Genomic DNA, 20,014 nt, shown 5'->3' with positions numbered 1-20,014 from the left:
ATTTTGTCCTTGGTTTTCACCGTTTTTCTATGTATTTGTCAGCGAAGTACAGTGTTTTGATATAGTGTTGGTAATTTTATCTCCTGATCCTTTGTTCAATTCAAGAAATATCACCGATAAATAAATACATCTTCAGCCGAGACACTCGACTTATTTAGGGCTACCCGTCCACTGGACTGCGGTATGACTTGGATTGCCTGAACAACAAGGCAAGAGACATAACATCCCCGCTCAGTTGAACGGACTCCGTACGGAGTTAACGGTGTTCGTTATCAGGCTACCATCAAACAAGCCCCTGCCCTTTTTGGGGGCTCAATTTCATCCCTTAAATTCCATTTCACCCAACGTTGTTCCACACGGAGAACCACAGAAGCTCAAATCTGCGTGAGGTGCAATGGCGTCGACTGTGGTCGGGGACACCTGCGACAGCCTCTTTGGGCCTGTGGTCAGTCAACATGGTTGTCGTGGGGGGTTCGACTTTACAGGTGCAGATCTCCGATGTCTGGGCATCTGGGCAGTCTCCACATATACTGACATTGCAAGCAAGTTCTATTCGAAGCATGGATATTCAGCATTACTCCAGCAGCCTGTTTTCTCCTGCTGCTACCAATTCGTCTGTTTCAGCTGTCTAGAGAGTCTTTGAAAGTAAAATCTTCATTGACTCATTTGGCGACACTGGTGAGTCTTGCTATTCGTCAATGGTCCGGGCTGAAACGTCTAAATAACGCTCTATACAGGCCATCACGACAGTATTAGCAGGAATCCAAGTCGCTCTGCTTGTATTTAGTGCGTCGCAACACTACCCCGCACAGTATGTGTCAGTTGCGGGTGATACCCTCAGCCTTATAGTGGCAGTTTTCATTGTTGTTCTGCTTCATTTGGAGCACACCCGGGCTGTTCGTCCCTCGTTCCTTGTCTCTGCATATCTGTCTATTACGGTGCTTTTAGACATTGCGCGAGTGCGTACCGCCTGGCTGTTACCATATGGTAGAGCATATCCGGCCTGCCTTACCGCGTGTCTAGTTACTAAGTTGCTCCTCCTGGTGCTGGCAAATGTTGAAAAACGCAAATTGTTGTTGACGGCCGAAAAGACACAGTCTATTGAGAGTACAAGTGGGCTCTTTAGTCGGGGTTTGTTTGCCTGGCTCAACGAGTTGCTGAGAAAAGGACACACGTTGCTGCTCACTGGCGATACGCTACCTAACATCCACGAGAAACTGTCGTCTCGTGATTTATCTGATCGATTTTCAAAGTCATGGGCGCTGTGTGACCAGAGTCGTAAGCATGCGTTGCTGCTGGCTGTCGTTAATTGCCTTCGCTGGGATATTGCTGCTATTGCTCTCCCTCGACTCGCCCTGATCGGTTTTAGCATAGCGCAGCCATTCCTAGTTGGCAAGACTGTCACATACCTCGAGCAGACCGAGTCTTCGTTGAATATTGGCTATGGATTGATAGGAGCTACCGCAATTGTCTTTATTGGGGTTGCTGTAAGTCTTATATCTTTAAACAATTATTGGACTCTACCGGCCCCGGTGATGATCATTGATGAATTGACATTTGTACTTTAGGTCACCACGGCATCTTATCAGCACCTGGGATTTCGTGCTACAACCATGGTCCGCGGTGGCCTTATGGCTCTTGTCTACCAGCACATGATGGAGCTGCCACTGGGGAGCACCGATGAGTCTAGTGCCATGTCCCTTATGGGTGCTGACGTTGAAATGCTTGCGGAGTACTTTCACTCTACAGTGTGCGAATCCTGGGCTAGCATCATACAGCTGGGACTGGCCGCTTGGATTCTTCAGACTCAGATCGGTGTTGTCTGTATCACACCCATTTTGATTGTAACAGGTATGTTCTCTGACTCTTCGCATGAGAAGTGATGACCACAAGATATTAATAGAATTGGCTAGCTTTTACCGCTGCTTCTTTTGCTATGGGCAATGCTGTGTCCATTCGGCAGAAGACATGGCTACAAGCTACAGAGAAGCGCATCAATTTCACCAGCCACGTTCTCGGCTCAATAAAAAACGTGAAGTTTCTAGGACTAACAGAGATTATAAAGAGATCCATTGAAGGCTTACGGATTGATGAGCTTGAGATATCCAAGAAGTTCCGCCGAGTCCAAACCGTCCGTGTCTGCATGAGTACGTAGACTTGCAACTCCCCAAAAAAATTCGATTGAACACATCGGGATCAGACTAACAAACCCTTTCAGTAAACCTTCCAAGAATTATTGCGCAGTTTGCCACCTTCGCGACCTATGCTGTGGTTGCGAAGGTGCAGGGGTCTGATGGTCTTTCTGTCTCACAAGCCACCACGGCCCTTTCGCTGATAAATCTGCTGATCACTCCACTCATTCATCTGTTGTTGGCAGTTCCAGACACATTCGCATCAATAGGATGTCTTTATCGAGTCCAAGACTTCTTGAGACGTCCAAATATTGTTGGTGAGCACTCTGATATGTACCCTACCGAGCAAGATGTACAGCAAATTAACCTCATTTACGCACAGAAAGAAGGAAACTGCTTCAATCAGAAGCAGTCAATCCTGCGTCACCTACTAATTCTACCGAAATCGAGCTTTCTGACTATCCTTGGCTCGGGACTAGGGGAGTTTCCTCGGCAGAGAATCAGTCTGACGTGCTGATCTCCCTACAAAATGCCCGGTTTGGCTGGAATAGCTCTCCGCTAGATAGTGCTGGTATCACACTCAATCTAAGCCCCTCGCCCTTGGGTACACTAGTTGCGATTGTCGGTCCTGTGGGAAGCGGAAAGTCAACGTTCCTCAAAGGCCTCGCAAATGAGACGTCCGTTCTCGATGGCGAAGCTTTCATCAAGTACCCAGATCTGGCCTTTTGTGAGCAAACTCCATGGCTAACGAATACGACGATCCGGGAAAATATCATTGGGGAGAATGCATCCGCTGCGTTTGACGCTGATTGGTATTCGACCGTGGTGATCGCATGTGCGCTAGATTCCGATCTTAAGAAGATGCCAGCGGGTGATGAGACGTCCGTTGGTAGCAAAGGCTCTAAACTTAGTGGAGGGCAAAAGCAAAGAATTGTAAGTGCAATGTTTCCCTCTATAAGGGCGATCCGGCCTGGAAATAATAGCAACAGGTTTGTGAACTGATTTTGTTATAGGCTATAGCGCGAGCTGTCTATGCTCGCAAGCGCATTGCATGCTTCGATGATACTTTGAGTGCTCTTGACAATGCAACCTCTCGGCTGGTATTCAACAATGTCTTTGGCCCGTCTGGACTGCTGCGTCAACTGGGCTGTACTGTATTCCTCACGACTCACAATGGTGCGCTCCCTAACCCTCAATATCTTCATCTTGTCACTCATGGTGTATACTGACTCTCAGCAGTCCAATACCTACCACAGGCCGACTTTATAGTCGTACTTGGAGAAAATGGCAATATTTTGGAGCAAGGCAGCTTCTCTCAGCTTCTCGATAACACCGGAGGATATGTTGACCGGCTAGGTATCCAACCAGGACGTATTGAGAAAGAAGAGATGCAGAATGACAATACAATCGGGATTCCAGAGACTCTTGAAGTCATACCAAGCCGCACGTCCACCCCGGCTTCTACCGATGAACGCCGACAGACGACTGATATTGCTGTTTACAAGTACTATTTCTCTGCCATGGGCTGGTTCCGAGTCTTTGTCCTGATTTTCTTACTGGTGGTGAATGGTGGTATTGGTGGACTGCGCAGTATGTCAAAATTCCCCTCCACTAACAATCAATGTCTCATGATGCTCATTTTTGCATAGGTGCTTGGATTGAGATGTGGTCCTCTAGCCCCGACAGCTCTTCAAGCACGAGATTGAGTTACTGGCTTGGAATGTATGGGGCATTGTCCTTCATCGAAGCTACTTCAATGGTTCTTGCGGTATAGTAAGTGAAGCTTTCTACCTTTCCGTTTAGATTTCCATGCTGATTGGTTTCCATCTATAAGTTGGACCTGGGTCGTCATTGTACCGGCCGCGTCGAAAAATGTCCATGCTACCGTACTGCAAACTTGCATGAGGTGAGATTTCCAATTCTTCACCAATAGAAATACCAGATAGCTAACATATCTAGTGCCCCTTTGTCCTTCCTATCTCATGTAGACACAGGCTCTCTCATCACCCGTTTCAGCCAAGACATGAGGCTAGTGGACATGATCCTCCCTCGAGGTTTCATCTCCACAGGATTCCGTAAGTGCTGCATTCATTATACATGCCCTTGGATTATTCTACATGTTTATCTGACTTAAGCGCCATTCAGAAATCGTTGGGGCGCTTTCGCAAGCCGCAATTGCCGTAGCTTCATTGCCCTATCTGGCTGTAGCCCTGCCTTTCGTAGTTGGGATGCTAGTGCTAGTCCAGCGCTTTTACCTGCGCACATCTCGCCAGTTACGGCTGCTAGAGTACGTTTGTCTGTGCCAACAATGCTTTAATTTGACCAAAATGCTTTTGCGCAGTTCAGCAAACTGACACACCCCCAGGATCGAGCTCAAAAGCCCCCTTTACACCCATTTCATTGAATCGCTCGCCGGTATCGTTACTATCCGTGCCTTTTCATGGACTACCGCTTCCACGTCCAAAATGCTGTACTTACTTGATAGAGCCCAAAGGCCCTTCTATCTCCTGCTGTGTATTCAGCAATGGCTCGGTCTGGTGCTAAAGCTTATGGTGGCCGGCATGACTGTCATTCTTATCGGGGCTGCTGTAGCTCTGCGCGGACATGTGAGCCCCGGTCTGTTAGGTATTGCGCTGATTGGGATGATGAATCTGGGAGATTCACTCTCAGAACTGATTCAGAACTGGACTCTCCTGGAAACTTCTTTGGGTGCGATTGCCAGGATCAAGGAGTTCTCGGAAGATACCCCAAGTGAGGAACAAGATGCAGCCTATGAGCAGCTGCCAGACACAGAATGGCCAAGTAGGGGTGATATCTCATTCGTTGGTGCAGACATTGCGTATGAGTCTGAGAACGCAGAGCTCGTGTTACGCAGTATTGGTCTAGATATTCGTGCTGGGGAGAAAGTTGGACTGTGTGGTAGGACCGGAAGGTGAGCAAAGACACTCTAGTAGAGGTGAGGACAGGCTGACTCTCTCATAGCGGCAAGAGCACCCTGGCTCTATCACTACTCCGTCTCAACGAGGTGGTTTCTGGCCAGATCCTTATTGACGGAATAGACATATCAACTGTTCCTCGGGCATTAATTCGGCACCGGATCAGCTCTCTCAGTCAAGAAGCCTTCCTTTTCCCAGGTACCATTCGGCAAAACGTCGATCCTTTAGGCATTGCTAGCGATGTCGATATCATCGTAGCTCTCAAATGTGTCGAAATCTGGAAAGCTCTTGTGTCTGCGACGAACAGCGGCGTCAACAGCGGGGCGTTGCTAGATGCGATACTGACTGATACCACTATGTCTGAGGGCCAAAAACAGTTATTCTGCCTAGCAAGGGCGCTTCTCAAGAAGAGTAATATTCTGATACTAGATGAGCCGACAAGCAGGTATGTGATTTCTTTGCGACTATGCGAGTAATGCTAACCATTTACAATCAGCCTGGATGCAGAGACAGATGCCAAGGTCCAGAAAGTCATTCGCCAGGAGTTCCAGAACTGCACTATCATTATGGTTGCGCATAGAGTTCATACAATGCTCGACTTTGACCGAGTTGTTGTTCTGGATAGTGGTCGGGTCATAGAAGAGGGTCACCCCTCGGAATTGCTGGCGAACAAAGAAGGCGTGTTCTCAAGCCTGCACCATCTGGAGCAGTCAACAGAAAGTAAACAGAACCTTTGATTGATCGGGTTTCATCAAGCTGTACACAAAGACTTCTGGCTTTTAAACCGCAATACGCATAGTTACTTTTTCTTTGTATATCAGCCAATCAGTAACTTCATGGTAGAGACGAATTGTAGAACAGGGCAGCTACTCATCATGGAGTCATTTGCCGCAACTAAAAACGGACAGCCTGCCAAGCAAGTGATTGAATGTAAATGTTAATATCTTATCTTTAGCAAATACATATTGGGATTGGGTTATATCAGATACAGTTATAGTACAGTCACTCGATCTCCTTATTCTACATTACCGGCTAGTCGCAAGAGTCCCCATCCAACTCTGATCTTCAGGCAAACTTCCCTTAGGAACTCTCTGGCCAGCAGAAGGAACAAGGGACTGCGTCAACGCCTTGGCGTCCTGCACTCGGCGAAGTGTCTCATCTCTCCCGAGAACTACCATAGTCTCTGAGATACCAGGCCCCGGCGCAGAAGCCGACAGTGCCCAGCGGAGGTAATGATACAGCTCCTTCTTGAATATTTTGGCTGCGTTATTGGAGCCAACGGGTGTCTCTGACTCAGACGCGGAGGGGACTACGCTTTCCGAGCCATCGTAGCTGTTAATGTTGTCGCGGTGCGTGTCGATGTTCCAGGCTGCCGGTGGGACGAGGGTTAAAGCGGCGGCTGCGGTGTGCAGGGCTTGGATTGGGACTTCTGGGGAGGACTGTGGTGAGGCCGGCTTGTAAGGAGCTCTGTTGAGTTTCGGAGTAAAGAAGATGGAGTTACGCTGGGCGAAGTCCTTTGCATTTGTGTAGTTGTTGACATCTGCGCGGATGAGGGGCGCGATGTATTCGGAGAGAGCGCGACCTTTGAGGATCGTGGCGCTGCTAGGTGTCAGTCATTGGGTACGATGTAATCCACATGTGAGTTCTTTACACCTGATGGTCGACTTACAGTTTGTCAAGAGGTTGGCTTTCTTCCACCACCGATGTCACCTTCTTCACCATCTCGTCGAACTCGGGGCCACCGGTTTTGGCCAAACGTTGGACATGTGCCTTCTGGAGGAACTGGAGTTTTTCAAAGGAGACGACAGTGTTGCCCCGAGTGATTTTCAGATTGAACTGATGACATTGTTAGTAGTGCAATTACGGTGTTCTCGTGAGACTGGGAGGAACATACGATCTGTTCTAGTTCCTTTAGACTTAACACATCAGACTTCTCGGAATGGGACCAGCCTAGGAGCGAAGCAAAGTTCACCAAGGTGGACGGGAAGATCCCTTGCTGATCCTTGAATGACGAGAGGTCGATATCTGCGTTGCGTTTGCTGAGCTTTTGCCCACTCTTGTCGACGAGCAAAGGGACATGAGCAAAGCTTGGTGGCGTCCACTGGAAAGCATTATATAGCGCCATGTGCATAGGTGTAGATGGCATCCATTCCTGATAGACGTTAGTTCAGCATCTTGTGACTTGATAGCCACAAATATAGTAAGTAAACTCACCGTTCCGCGGATAACATGAGTGATCTTCATACAATGATCATCCACGACATTTGCCAAGTGGTATGTGGGGTGTCCATCCGATTTGATAAGAACTGGGTCGTTGTATACACGGTCGATGAAATCCAGCTTCGAGTTGTTCGGTCGATTCTGACCAGATTTGCCGTAAACCAGATCATTGAACATGGGGTATTCCTCCACTTTTAATCGAATAATGTGTGCCTCCCCCTTGGCTGCTCGATCTTCTGATTCCTCGGTAGATACATCGCCGCATTTCCGGTCATAGCCAGGCGCCAGTCCTGCCTGGCTGCGGTGACGGGCGATCGAATCCAATCGTTCTGCGGAGCAGAAGCATCGGTATGCATGGCCATTGGAGATAAGGTCATTGGCGTGGGACTGATATAAAGCTGTTCGTTCGGACTGCGCGGGAACGAGAGTTAGGAATTATTTGCTTTGCGACAAAGGAGTGATGTCTCACTTGTCTATAAGGTCCATAAGGACCACCAACGACGGGACCTGTCAGCAAGGCGAGAGTCAGCAATTGTCCTCAATATTTGTATATATTTCAAACCGACCTTCATCCCAATTTAATCCTGCCCATTGTAGATCATCGTAAAGTCGCTGTTCTGCCCCAGGAATCGTCCGTTTCTACCATAATCAGTCGTAGTCCATGCAATGGAGCGCAACCCACGAACCTGGTCCGTATCCTCAATGCGCAAAAGGAATTGACCACCGGTGCGTTTTGCCAGCAAATAGTTGAAGAGTGCTGTCCGTAGGGAGCCTAGATGAAGATATCCGGTGGGAGAGGGCGCAAAACGCGTGCGCGCAGGGCCATTCGGCAGTTTGTTCTTTGAATTAGGTGCTTGAGCAGCAGGAGAAGAGGAAAAGGCTTTCCGTTGAATGATCCAAGATCGCCTGGCAAATAGCCCTTGAGGACTTCTCATTGCGAAACAGTCCAAGTGTTTAACGAAAGAAAGGAAGGGCCGATCTCTTTGAGATGTTGCGGAGTTGCTGGAGTTGCGGAGTCGCGGCGCGGAGCTCCCGAACAAAATTTCTCAACTTCTTTGGATCAAACAACTCCCGCTCTCACTTCTCGTTCACCAACCTCTCTTTTTTGCTGTTGGGCTCAAGTTGACGGCCTCTTTCTACTGAAGAAAAGTCCGATCGTATTTTATACAAACTAATCACTGATAAGTACGTTGGAAAGTCGTGTTTTCTTTGACTCTACTAACAATGTTCTCAGTGGCTAAGGCTGGAGTTGACCTCTACGGTATGTTTTGCGCGGATCAACTATAAAGAAATACCATATTGATCAGTTATTCATTCATACAGAGGTCCTAGAGGTCCATCAGAACTCAACCAAAGATGACATCCGCAAGGCATACCGCAAGGCAAGACGAATCCCGATCGTCTCCGTATTCCACTGATACTGACAGTCGGATTTCCAATAGGCGGCTTTGACCAACCACCCTGACAAAGTCCCCGAAGCCGAGCGCGAGGAAGCCTCAATCCGGTTCAAGGCTGTGCAGGAGGCCTACGATATTCTCTACGATGATGACAAGCGACACCTCTACGACACACACGGCATGTCTGCCTTCAACGGCTCGGGTGAGCCCGGTATGGCAGGACAACCTGACCTCGATGACTTGCTGGCGCAGATGTTCGGTGGTGGCATGGGCGGTATGGGGGGTATGGGCGGGATGCCTGGTATGGGAGGAATGGGAGGAATGCCCGGTGGTCGCCCCAACAAACCGCGCAAGAGCCCCAGCGAAGAGCAAGATTACGAAGTCAGCCTGGAGGATCTGTACAAGGGCAAGACCGTTAGGTTTTCCAGTGTCAAGAACATCATTTGCGGACACTGCAAGGGCAAGGGTGGCAAGGAAAAGGCCACTGCCAAAAAGTGCTCGACTTGCGGTGGCCATGGCCACAAGGAGGTCTTGCAGCGCATGGGCCAGTTCGTGACCCAGCAGACGGTTATCTGTACCACATGTAACGGAGAGGGCTCATACTTCGCCCCGAAGGATAAGTGTAAGAAGTGCAAGGGCACGAGAACGACGGAGGCGAAGAAGATCCTGGAGATCTACATCCCCCGAGGCGCGAGGTAAGAAGGCATTTTTTTTCTATTATCTAACGGAATCACATACTTACTGTGCTCTAGGGAAGGAGACAGGATTGTGTTGGAAGGCGAGGCCGACCAGGTGCCCGATCAAGAGCCCGGCGACATTGTTTTCAAAATCGTCGAGGAAGAACACCCTGTGTTTACACGGGCCGGCTCGGATCTCCGCGCAATTATTGATGTCACTCTTGCTGAATCCTTGACTGGTTTCTCCCGCGTCGTGATCAAGCACCTCGATGGCCGTGGCATTGAGCTTAATCACCCCCTGACCGCCGGCGCTATCCTCTCACCCGGACAGGTCCTCAAGGTTCCCGGAGAGGGAATGCCCATGAAGCGTACCGATGCCCGTGGTGACCTGTACTTGGTTGTTGACGTCAAGTTCCCCGATAGCAAGTGGAAGCCCACTCCAGAGATGTTGGAGAAGCTCAAGGAAATCCTGCCCAAACCCAGCCCTCCTATTAAGACCGACACCGTGGATGAAGTTGAATACGACCCCAAGGGTCAGATGGAAGAATTCGGTGCTCAGGATGGCCATGACGCATCAGGATGGGAAGACGACGAAGACGACGAGGAACCGGCGCAGTGCGCAACTCAGTAGAATTCTTCTTGCATAGATGGCGTCTGGGGCTCTGTATTAATAGGGGACTTGTGAATAGAACAACCCTCTTGATTCCAAGGAAAACACATTGCAGACTAATGTACATCGACGTAGGGCATATGAAACCGATTGCACTCATAGAATGAGTGGATTAGTGTGGATAGCGGGTGGACATTGTATATTCATGTTTACTCTGTTTTCTTTGTACTAATGTCCCTCGGATGAATAGAGATATTCAACTTATCCCAAGGCCACAAATCTGGGAAAAGAATCTGGGGCCGGGATGCCGGACTCCCTGCTATCATGGCAGAGTTACTAGACGCCGGAAAACTACGCCCAGATGCATTAACCTGTAACGGAAAATACGTGGAGCAAAACCTGCGTGACAAGCACACCTGGAACCGGCAGATTATCCAAGCGTATACCAAGCCGATGATGAAGGAGCCGGATTCGTGCATCTGAAAGGCACTCTCTTCAACTCAGCGATCATGAAGACATGCATGATATCACTGGCGTTCCGGCGCAGATTCCTCGAGAATCCAAACGGCCTCAACGCATTAGAAGGTGTCGTGTACTCCTTAGCCTTCGGTCAAATCGAGGATTAGCACAGCCGTTTCGACGACCCGCGGCACCAACCGACGATAGAAGTATCCTGGTTATGCGCGGCGTAGGTCCCCTGGGCTACCCGGTCGCCGCAGACGTGGCCACATGCACCCCCCAGCACGGCTATTGCGGCAGGGAATTACCTTGCATGCCTGCATCGATGACGGCCGCTGGTCCGGTACGCCTGGCTCACCTTCTATCCTGAATGCAAGCCCTGAAGCAGCAGCAGCTGGTGGAAACCTGGCGCTTCTTCGTGGCGGTGATCGGTTACGAGTGCATTTGAATAGGCGTCATGTTAATATTTTGATTGGAGATGAGGAACTCCAGCGTTGTTATGAGGGTCTTAAGGCTCGAGGTGGGTTCTCTGTGCCTTAATGTTAAACGCCGTGGCAAGATATCTTCCGGTGCAAGACCAATCAGTTGAATGAGTGTATGGTTCTGCGTGATGCTGTTAAACATTGTTAAGTATCAGCGTGTTGCGCAGCGCTGGGAACCCCGGCATAACCATTGAGGTTCAAACCGGTTATGTGGGGAAATCAACCACGCTAAATGCGGGATAATGAACAGCGTAATGCCGGTAATCCGAGCCGTACGAGCCATCCGAGTCCGAGCCAATGATTTCACATTTCAGTATATAGCCGTGTCGGTGCCCGTGTGGGATGGTATCGGCAATTGACCGGCTTCATGGGAGGGCGACCCCCGGAGGCTTGGCAGGTGATGCCAAGGATTGGCACTTCAAGTCCAGTCCCTACTAAGGTTAGCCACCACAAAGAAGCATGAAGGAATACTGTGCTTGCTTTGGAGGTGAACCGTTGGAAGAAAGTGAGAGGAAAGAAGAGAATGTCAATCAAGCGTGTCGGCGAATGCGAATAACCAATTTCGCCGGCTATCATAGACAGTCCAGGCCTTTTGCCGAGCTACTTCGCCGGGGCTCCGCCATACTTTCCTCCTTTCGTCTAGCGGGAATGGATGTAACCTTATTTATCCGTGGATATAATTTCTCCATTGACATTTTCATGCAGGTGGATGGAGGTGGATGCAGCTGGATGGGCCAAACAGCAATGTTCATTTCTCCACGATACTCCACATGTCGGCAATTGAACCCCATGGTACGATGAATCTGGGGTACGCTTTACCCCCTTCTGATTCCCCAGAATTGAAATTATGAAGATACATTACTTGGGTATGCGGAGGCCGCGGGGTGTCTGTGCTCTATCATTCTAGGGCCTTATATACCTAGTTCTTCTTGCCCCGAAACCTTTCTCCCTAACTTCATACTCTGGGAGCCTGAACTGCAAAATGGGTATGTTCAAGAATAGTCGCGTCTACGTGCTCGCCACGGTGGCGTATACGGGTTCATTCCTATTCGGTAAGATAAATCTCTCTCTCATTGGCTATCAAACGCCTTATGCTAATAAATTTCCCGAAAAGGATATGACACAGGTGTGATGGGAAGTGTGCTGGAACTTCCAAGTTTCAAGGCTGATTTTGGACTTCAAAGTGGAAGTTCTGGTTTCTCAGATGCCAAAAATGCTAAAGTCTCATCGAATGTCGTTTCACTTCTCACTGCCGGATGTTTCTTCGGCGCTATCTGCGCCTCCTTCGTCAACGAGAAGTTTGGCCGTCGCTATTCCATCATGGGATTTCTGATGTTCTTCCTTATCGGCTCTGCTGTCCAAACCGCCGCTACCGGCGCGCTATCATATATGTACGGTGGACGGGTGATTGCAGGTTTCGGAATCGGAGGCATGTCAGCTATCACTCCAGTCTTCGTGTCCGAGAACTGCCCACCGGCGATTCGTGGCCGTATTGCTGGTCTCTTCCAGGAATTCCTCGTTATTGGTGTCACCGTTGCATACTGGCTTTGCTATGGTGTGGCAGAAACCGTCGCCCCCACAACCAAACAGTGGCGCATCCCTATTGGATTCCAGCTTGTGCCCGGTGGTCTTATGATGATCGGCTTGTTCTTTTTGACCGAATCTCCTCGTTGGTTAGCCAAAGAAAATCGCTTTGAGGAAGCTCTTGAAGCTCTTGCATATATGCGCTCCGAGCCAACTACGAGCCCTGCGGTCCAAACTGAGATGGCGGAAATCAAAGCGGCCGTTGAACACGAAGTTGAATCAACCCAGGGACTTACTTGGCGAGAACCATTCCTACCTGGCAACCGCATTCGCTTTGTCAACTGTTTCTTGATGATGTTCTGGCAGCAGTGGACCGGCACCAACAGTATCGGATACTATGCCCCCCAGCTGTTCCAGACCGTTGGAGTGGCCGGAGGCAACACGAGTCTGTTCACAACCGGTATCTATGGTATCGTCAAGGTAGTGACCACCGGAATCTTCCTCATCATTGGTATCGACAAGGTTGGTCGGCGGTGGTCTCTTATTGCTGGAGCCATTTGGATGTGCACAATGATGTTCATCCTGGGTGGTGTTCTGGTGTCCTATCCTCCGGACCCTAGCGGTAACGGTGGTATTTCGTCTGCATCCCTCGCTATGATTGTCATGATTTACCTCTACGTCATTGGCTACTCTGCATCGTGGGGACCGATTCCATGGGTTTACATTTCTGAAATTTTCCCAACTCGCCTTCGTGCGTACGGTGTTGGTTGCGGATCGGCAACACAATGGCTCTTCAACTTTGTAGTGACTTATGTCACTCCCGCGGCAATCGGTAACCTTGGCTGGCAAACCTTCATCATGTTTGGTTGCTTCTGCTTTGCCATGGCTTTCTGGGTTTTCCTCGTGGTTAGGGAAACCAAGGGTCGCTCTCTCGAGGAGATGGACGTCCTCTTCGAGAAGTTCCATGCCTTTGGCAGATTACGTGATATTGAAACTTCAGACGAAACGAAGCTTTCATTTGATGGCGCTGTTACCTCAGATCATAAGGAAGTGCAGGGTGTTGAAACTGAGGATCGTGCGACCAGATAAAGAGATTTTGGAATATGTTGGCGATACGCTTTCTGGAGCTCGGTTTCAAATCTGTATATAAGCCTTAGCTAGTCATTTTGATCGAAGTTACTATGTATCTAGGTCACAATGGCTTTGTGAATGAACTTTGCCACATCGTGCAATGCAATGTGCCTGGAGCACATGCTGCAGGCCACTGTTCAAATGCCGCACTCGGAGGTGAGTTGAGCCGAGTCAAAGTTAACGAGTTGATGATTCTTTTATGTAAATATCCGTCAATACCCAGGTGGCATTCGGAGTGATAGCACTTGATCGTTCTTTCCTAAATTATGTACAGCTTTTCTGGCCTGAGGCCAAAAAAGCTTCTCACAAACGATGAAGTATTCAGGAGCAAATCTCTCTCGGCATCTATGTCTATCTTTATGTTTACCTCTAATTCTATTTATGGTATAAATTCCACTATGCGCCCCGATCCAAAAACCCCGAAATGCGGCGATACATCTCTATGGGATTGGAATACATAGGGAAATGCCCAGCGCCCACAATATCGGCCAATTCAACACCCTCCTTCTCCAACAACGGCAGATACGACAAGCCACGCATTTCCTCCCCGAACATGAACATGCGCGGACACGGCAATGCCAAAAACTTATCCATCAAGTCCCCATGATCAGTCAACTGCACCATAGACTCAAAAATAGGCCGAACCGCACCAGCCCGGACCCGGGCGTGTAGGGTACTAGCATACATCGCATTGGCAAACGAGCCCGATGTGCGCGTGCGCTCAATAAATGCATCCATGAATGCATCATCGTCATCAGCTGGGAACATGAAGATCTGGCGGCTGAGGAAGCAATCCTCTGGTGCGAGATTGCCTTTGATATTCACAAAGCTGAGGACACGGTCTGGATTCTGGTTTGCGAGTATGAGGGCTGTCAACCCGCCCATTGAGTGGCCCATCAGATGGAATTTGTCTATTTTGAAGTGCGCGAGCAAAGTTTCGGCAGTCGCCACAAGGAACGGAATGTCTGTTGCGGATAGGTTGTTGCTTGCTGAGTGGCCGCAGCCGGGGGCGTCGTAGGCAATGAAGCCATGGTGCTTTAAAGATGGTTGGATGGTCACATCGGCGAGATCTTCTTTGCTGGAGCCGAAGCCGTGGAGGAAGAGAATTGGTGGTTTTGAGTTGAGTTTATGGATCGTTGATAGATTGAGGCTGACCCCTTCCACTGTGAGGGGGATATTTTCGAAGGTGAGAGACATGATGAAATGAATGGGTTCAAATTTCAATACTTTTTACATTGGGGTTGGTTTTTATATTCGATCTGTGATCTCGGGAAAAAGTTCTGATGGACTTGCAACGGTTCGGCGAAATGACATTTTGCCGCGACGTACTCAGAAGAGTCATAGACCTCGGGACATAGCCCCTATGTACCTAGGAGTAGATTCACCTCGCCAACTATGCCAATTTGAAGCCAGCACAAAGCCAGTAATGACATTAATAGCTGCCGGCTTGCATGTTTTTCCTCATTAAGTTAGATGAGAGACAAGATATATATACGTCCCCCTATATTAAAAAAACGGTCATCGCCCGCTAGACTCCACGCCGGTCTAGTTTCCCAAAGCACTCCAGCGAATCCTATACGGGCCATTTTGAGCAGAATAAAATCGCAGGACCTGGAATTACTAAGATTGGCCAAATGTGGTGTACTTTGTATAGGCTCAGGAGGCCGAGTTTCGGGGGCGCTAACGGTCGCCTGTGTGGGGCAAGTCTCCATAGTTCAAGCATAATGAGTTGACTACTTATGGCCTTTAGCCACAAGCATCGACATAAAGAATGCTTCTCGTCCCAGACGACCATATGTCTTCTCTCTTTAAGCAATTTTCGAGGGCCAACATCGAGTCATGACAGGAGGATCAGATCCGAAAGATGACTCCCCATCTGCTCAGTCCTTAATGAGGGACAGGGAGAGATTGTCAAGTGAAGAGAAGACCGAGACAGACCGAATCCCCTCCAACACCCTCCGGCGCGTGCCACATGTTCTGTTCCTCATCCTCGTCTACGCCGTGATTGCGCTCTTTGCCTGGGCGGTCTTGTGTATACTCGCCCGCCGGCTCATCGAGGCTCGAAGATACACCGTCAACCTTCGATCCGCGGAAAGTTTGTCAAATTACCCATACGGGATGATGAGCACATTCACCTAAAGCGATCGCTATCTCCGGGCTGCTCGGGTCTGCCAGTGATATGTGGAACTATAACCTAAAAACCGGATTGTTGTGTCGGACATCCTAAATTCCAGCATGCTACTTCACCGAGGGGGCTTTTTAAGTCGAGGGGGAAGCGTGAGACTTATTCTGCTGCACTCAATACCAGCTGGTAAACTTTTCACAGATCGTCTATCCCCATCGCCTTTCCCCCTTGGATCAACTTCACGTCCAAGTATGAGATTAGTCGAGCGGGAATCTCCAAATGGCATATTTTCTCGCGTCATCTCGTTTAAATCCGGTACGTATTAGTGTCCTCTGTGTACTCATTACAACACCTACAGCTCTAAGTTGTATATGTAGAGTTGGCCGCAAAAGTAATACAGAGTAAGCCAGAAGACTGGTTGATTCTATTTAGATACGTCCTAGTGATTTCTGTCGGCTAAGAATCCCTTATTGCCCTAGTGTCGTGGTGTTCTAGAATCCCTCTTTATACTCCGTACTTGATCTAGAGTTTCCGGTTGGAACACTGTCCAAAGGGGCACATAGGCTTAATGCTATATCGTATCGGCCTACACGGTAGGTCACCAATGAAGCTCAGTTGACTATGTACGTAACTTGACGAGCTCCGTGTAAGCTTGGCCCGTGTAAGGATAGCGAAAAGGTCTGACGGCAGCCATATAGGCGAATCAAGTGAATGAGATAAAACAAATCTACCCCGGGCAGTTTGAAAGAAGGCCAATGACTCAAGGGGGCTCGAGGGCATGAAAACAAAAAAGCATTAAGGTTCGGATATCAAAGAAATTGGTGTCACATTATCTTGCACCAATGGGTTAGCACCGGACTAATTTTGTGAAACACTCGTTTTTTCCCTCCAATTATTACTAAATGGTTTCTATTATCAAAAACGCCGTGCGTCATGTCATATTGCAAATTTGGCAAGGATTTGCTTGGCGATCGCCTGTAGCTGCGAGGCTCTGGACCAGGTGGCAAAGCAATGATTTCTGGTTTGTTGGTACGTCAAGTCGGGGTTGGGATTACGCATGGACAGGGATATTTTAAGCCTGGATAGTGATGGATTGTAAACGTGCGGCATGCAGTCATCACACCATATATCAGCTATGCTGGTCATAGCGAGGTTAATATATCACAGAAAATCCAAAGTCGTAAAAAATAACACTTCGATGAGGAATGACAAACTACTTAGACCATCAGCTTCAAATAGACCAGGCTAGAATAAAACTCGGCCAGCCTTGCAAGCTAGGATAATGCCGAGAAACATAGCATAGGGCTGAACCCCGAGAACAACTGCGCCACGAAGAATTCTGTAGCCTAGAAATTTCCCGCCGGGAATGTGTGCCAAGTGGTCGAGGCTTTATTGAGCTTTATAATGTTGAGTCAGAAGAGTCAGAAAGTTCCCGCGGAGCCCGTCGACTGCGGTTGGGGAAGCCATGACGCTGAAAGGGAAAGGGATCAGCCCTAAAAGGGACAATAAGGGGAGAAGAAAAAAACGCAAGCCAAACGATGGGACTGCCAAGGCTCGGCAGGGTCCACGTGAAAATCTCTCAGGTCAGCGGTAAGATAATCCACATTTTTAGCCATTTCAGCCACTCCAAGGCGGCGGGCAAGTACGGGAAAGTCCCGAGGTCTAGAGCCACTGCCAGTTGTGGCTTAACCTGCTGGGCCAAAAGGCGTAAAGAGCGGGTCGATTAACTTTTTCCTTGTTCCACCATCTGACCGCCAAATATATCCAAACACACATTCTCGATTTCTACGTTTTATATATATCTTCCTCAAATCACCATGGCGACATTCCTCCAGTCAAATGCCCTATCTATAGCACACGCTCTTATTGAGCTCTAACACCGGCCGGCCGTGCATGTGCGTGCTACTGCGTGTTGCCGATTGCTGCAAGCCCAAGCTCTTTTCACCTCTCCCTATTCGCCTCCCTCCCACCATCCTCATTTTCCGTTATCAAGAAGCTGTACCTTCGGAGGTTCAAAACTGCAAGCTTATCACGAGCCCCTTTTCCCGACTGAAAACACGACAACCCCTACTCACCGCATCGATAACAAACACACCTTGCTGTCTGGCCAGTGCTGTTTGAATTGGACATTCCCAACCAGTCCTTGCCTCAGATTACAACCCCGTGCCAAGTGTGCTTGCCGTTCCACATTCTTTGTCTCCCGAAAAGTTCTCAGGGGTCATTCACCGAGCTTTCATGAACGAAGACCCGTCAAATTCCTATCTCAACTTGGATTTTGACCGATTGATATTTTATTATTTTGCGCCATGGCTGTCGACTTATAGCCCGCTCTAGCCCTTCAGATTCTTTGCACTCCAGTGCTGTTTCTATATCAACTTGGACTTCTCCCCCGATTTTCGTGGAGTTATCCTTGCACATACCCTTTTGATCTTGATACAATCCTCAATCATGGCCCCCAACCTCTTCCTCTGTGCGCGCGCCATCTTCTGCCCTACCTACTGGTTCCAGAAGGGCGATCGCGACAGCAATCTCAAAGAACAACACTGGGAATCCCCCGTCCCGGGAACATACAAGTTCCTCCCGGGTCGCGGATGGCACCTCGTCCATCGGGATGGGTGCGAAAACGATGAAAAATTCCCTGCTGCGCTGGTCTATTGCCGCATCCTCCACCGTTACATGTTTGAATCCGAACTGGAAGAACGCTGCCGCTGGTTCGATGCCCCACTGCATAGGGGGGCCGTCCGGAAAAGCTGCGCTTTTTCCTCCTCGACGACGGCATTCACTGGGTCGCTGGCTGGGACGCCCAGGGAAGCTTCATTCCTGGCCCTTACCCCAAGTGGTGGCTCGATGAAGATGGATACACCATGCACCGCGGTGCCTCGCCTCCCACCAGTGCCAACGTGTCCCGTTGCAGCAGTATCATCGCTGGTAAATTTGACTGAGCACCTCACCTCCTCAAATCACAACTCCTGAGGTTGTCAGATGACAATCCTTCTAATAATGATTGGAAATTCCATCATACATGTATACCTATTCTGTTGGCGCTTTTTCGATATTGCGAAGCGATTTAGCGTGTCTGTTTTATTCTTATGATAACCCACAAAAGTTTTGGCTTCGGTTTTTATGTCAAGGCGATGGATATGTTTTCGATTTTCTTTTTGTCTCATAGATCTCAGGTTAGATTAGACTTTTAATGATTCAGGGGTTTTGATGATCTACTTGATCTACACGGCGCACGTTTTTGTCTTTTCTTCACATCGGCGTTTCACATTCCCAAGGCGATCAATACCATACCAATAAAGATAGGGCGTTTTGCTGAGCTATATCCATGGATCTCGCTTATTTCTCTTGAATTCCTACAGTGATCATTTGATCAATCTCAAGTCTAGAATCCCTCAAGAATCACGCGAAAATTATACGACCGCCTTGGAATGTAAGGGGCTACCTATATTCCGATAGAAAACTATGTACAAGCCTAGCCTAGCGCCCAACATTCACATTCTATCCCCTTCACAATTTCGCCTCAGATCTCACAAGCAACTTCTCCAAGCCCTGCCTAGTCCGCTCTTCCATCCCCGTTTTCCCAACCCGCATAGTCTCCCTCAACACAAAAACATGGGTATAAGTCCCAACCATCTTAACATCCTCCTCATCCTTACGGAAAATACCCACTTCCCAGGTAACGCTAGACTTGCTGAGCCTATTAACACGCAGCCCGACCTCCAGCAGATCCGGGAAGCGCACCGACGCGAAGAAATCGGCGTGTGTCGACACAATCAGACCTATTTGGTCGGCACCAGCTGCTAGGTTCGATGGGGAGGGGAAATTGGAGGGCTGCCCGTGTGTCGGCGCTGGGGTTGGGTTGTTCACGCTGAAGGGGTCCATGCCGCAGTGTTGGATTAAGTACGTGTTCGCGATTGTGTCGAACAGGTGCGTGTATACTGCGTTGTTTAGGTGTGCGTACATGTCGTTGTCGAACCTATGGGTGTGGATGTTAGTGTCGGTGTATGGTTGGTGAGCGCTCGTGAGGTCCTGGTACTGACCATCGGGTCTGGTGTACTTGGTGGAAGCCATAGTCGCTGCGCTTGCGTTGCCTCTTGGCTACGGACTCTGGGGTGGCCATTTTCTTTTTTCCGATGGGATGGTCGGATTTGGTTCAAGCGTGGTTCTACAATAGATTTGTTTACGCTTCCAAGCTTGATATAACAAGAATGTCCCAAAGTTCTCCGCGCGGACCTCGGCATATCGGTGATTATGTAACTTTCATGGGGGCGGCCCAGGGCCCTCTAGGTAGGGCTTCTTTGATCCACTTCTCTTTCAT

At 49.0% G+C, this 20,014-nt stretch overlaps 9 protein-coding genes across 9 annotated transcripts; 6 read left to right on the top strand and 3 right to left on the bottom strand.

Moving 5' to 3' along the window:
- Nucleotides 1-394: 394 nt before the first annotated feature.
- N7471_005611 (uncharacterized protein) lies at nucleotides 395-5,805 on the top strand (the record flags this gene model as incomplete). Its single annotated transcript, XM_057278330.1, has 16 exons — nucleotides 395-485; nucleotides 548-678; nucleotides 738-1,487; nucleotides 1,569-1,851; nucleotides 1,914-2,147; nucleotides 2,219-2,449; nucleotides 2,515-3,065; nucleotides 3,146-3,308; nucleotides 3,372-3,722; nucleotides 3,782-3,905; nucleotides 3,967-4,038; nucleotides 4,092-4,207; nucleotides 4,278-4,419; nucleotides 4,498-5,064; nucleotides 5,115-5,513; nucleotides 5,565-5,805. 16 exons carry the CDS (start codon nucleotides 395-397, stop codon nucleotides 5,803-5,805), a joined length of 4,446 nt encoding a protein of 1,481 aa, XP_057137940.1.
- A 288-nt stretch (nucleotides 5,806-6,093) lies between these two features.
- N7471_005610 (glutamate--tRNA ligase MSE1) lies at nucleotides 6,094-8,223 on the bottom strand (the record flags this gene model as incomplete). Its single annotated transcript, XM_057278329.1, has 7 exons — nucleotides 6,094-6,667; nucleotides 6,738-6,904; nucleotides 6,963-7,220; nucleotides 7,283-7,699; nucleotides 7,758-7,795; nucleotides 7,855-7,927; nucleotides 7,975-8,223. 7 exons carry the CDS (start codon nucleotides 8,221-8,223, stop codon nucleotides 6,094-6,096), a joined length of 1,776 nt encoding a protein of 591 aa, XP_057137939.1.
- A 289-nt stretch (nucleotides 8,224-8,512) lies between these two features.
- On the top strand, nucleotides 8,513-9,993 carry N7471_005609 (putative DnaJ domain protein (Mas5); the record flags this gene model as incomplete). Its single annotated transcript, XM_057278328.1, has 4 exons — nucleotides 8,513-8,549; nucleotides 8,612-8,670; nucleotides 8,731-9,380; nucleotides 9,438-9,993. 4 exons carry the CDS (start codon nucleotides 8,513-8,515, stop codon nucleotides 9,991-9,993), a joined length of 1,302 nt encoding a protein of 433 aa, XP_057137938.1.
- Nucleotides 9,994-10,701: 708 nt separating this feature from the next.
- N7471_005608 (Dihydroxy-acid/6-phosphogluconate dehydratase) lies at nucleotides 10,702-10,971 on the top strand (the record flags this gene model as incomplete). The annotated part of the gene is made up of 1 exon (XM_057278327.1): nucleotides 10,702-10,971. One exon carries the CDS (start codon nucleotides 10,702-10,704, stop codon nucleotides 10,969-10,971), a length of 270 nt encoding a protein of 89 aa, XP_057137937.1.
- Nucleotides 10,972-11,895: 924 nt separating this feature from the next.
- On the top strand, nucleotides 11,896-13,526 carry N7471_005607 (Major facilitator superfamily domain general substrate transporter; the record flags this gene model as incomplete). The annotated part of the gene is made up of 2 exons (XM_057278326.1): nucleotides 11,896-11,965; nucleotides 12,028-13,526. The coding sequence occupies 2 exons, from the start codon at nucleotides 11,896-11,898 to the stop codon at nucleotides 13,524-13,526; spliced, it is 1,569 nt and encodes a 522-aa protein (XP_057137936.1).
- A 438-nt stretch (nucleotides 13,527-13,964) lies between these two features.
- On the bottom strand, nucleotides 13,965-14,765 carry N7471_005606 (alpha/beta fold hydrolase; the record flags this gene model as incomplete). Its single annotated transcript, XM_057278325.1, has 1 exon — nucleotides 13,965-14,765. The coding sequence occupies one exon, from the start codon at nucleotides 14,763-14,765 to the stop codon at nucleotides 13,965-13,967; it is 801 nt and encodes a 266-aa protein (XP_057137935.1).
- A 642-nt stretch (nucleotides 14,766-15,407) lies between these two features.
- Nucleotides 15,408-15,707, top strand: N7471_005605 (uncharacterized protein; the record flags this gene model as incomplete). Its single annotated transcript, XM_057278324.1, has 1 exon — nucleotides 15,408-15,707. The coding sequence occupies one exon, from the start codon at nucleotides 15,408-15,410 to the stop codon at nucleotides 15,705-15,707; it is 300 nt and encodes a 99-aa protein (XP_057137934.1).
- A 2,434-nt stretch (nucleotides 15,708-18,141) lies between these two features.
- Nucleotides 18,142-18,666, top strand: N7471_005604 (uncharacterized protein; the record flags this gene model as incomplete). Its single annotated transcript, XM_057278323.1, has 1 exon — nucleotides 18,142-18,666. One exon carries the CDS (start codon nucleotides 18,142-18,144, stop codon nucleotides 18,664-18,666), a length of 525 nt encoding a protein of 174 aa, XP_057137933.1.
- A 537-nt stretch (nucleotides 18,667-19,203) lies between these two features.
- Nucleotides 19,204-19,816, bottom strand: N7471_005603 (acyl-CoA thioesterase; the record flags this gene model as incomplete). The annotated part of the gene is made up of 2 exons (XM_057278322.1): nucleotides 19,204-19,672; nucleotides 19,737-19,816. The coding sequence occupies 2 exons, from the start codon at nucleotides 19,814-19,816 to the stop codon at nucleotides 19,204-19,206; spliced, it is 549 nt and encodes a 182-aa protein (XP_057137932.1).
- Nucleotides 19,817-20,014: the final 198 nt, after the last annotated feature.

Source organism: Penicillium samsonianum, assembly GCF_028829775.1.
Source record: "Penicillium samsonianum strain IBT 33392 chromosome Unknown utg000003l_segment0_segment0, whole genome shotgun sequence".
Lineage (NCBI taxonomy): Eukaryota > Fungi > Ascomycota > Eurotiomycetes > Eurotiales > Aspergillaceae > Penicillium > Penicillium samsonianum.
The sequence above is the reverse complement of the archived record's forward strand: the minus strand, read 5'-3'. Positions and strand labels throughout refer to the sequence as shown.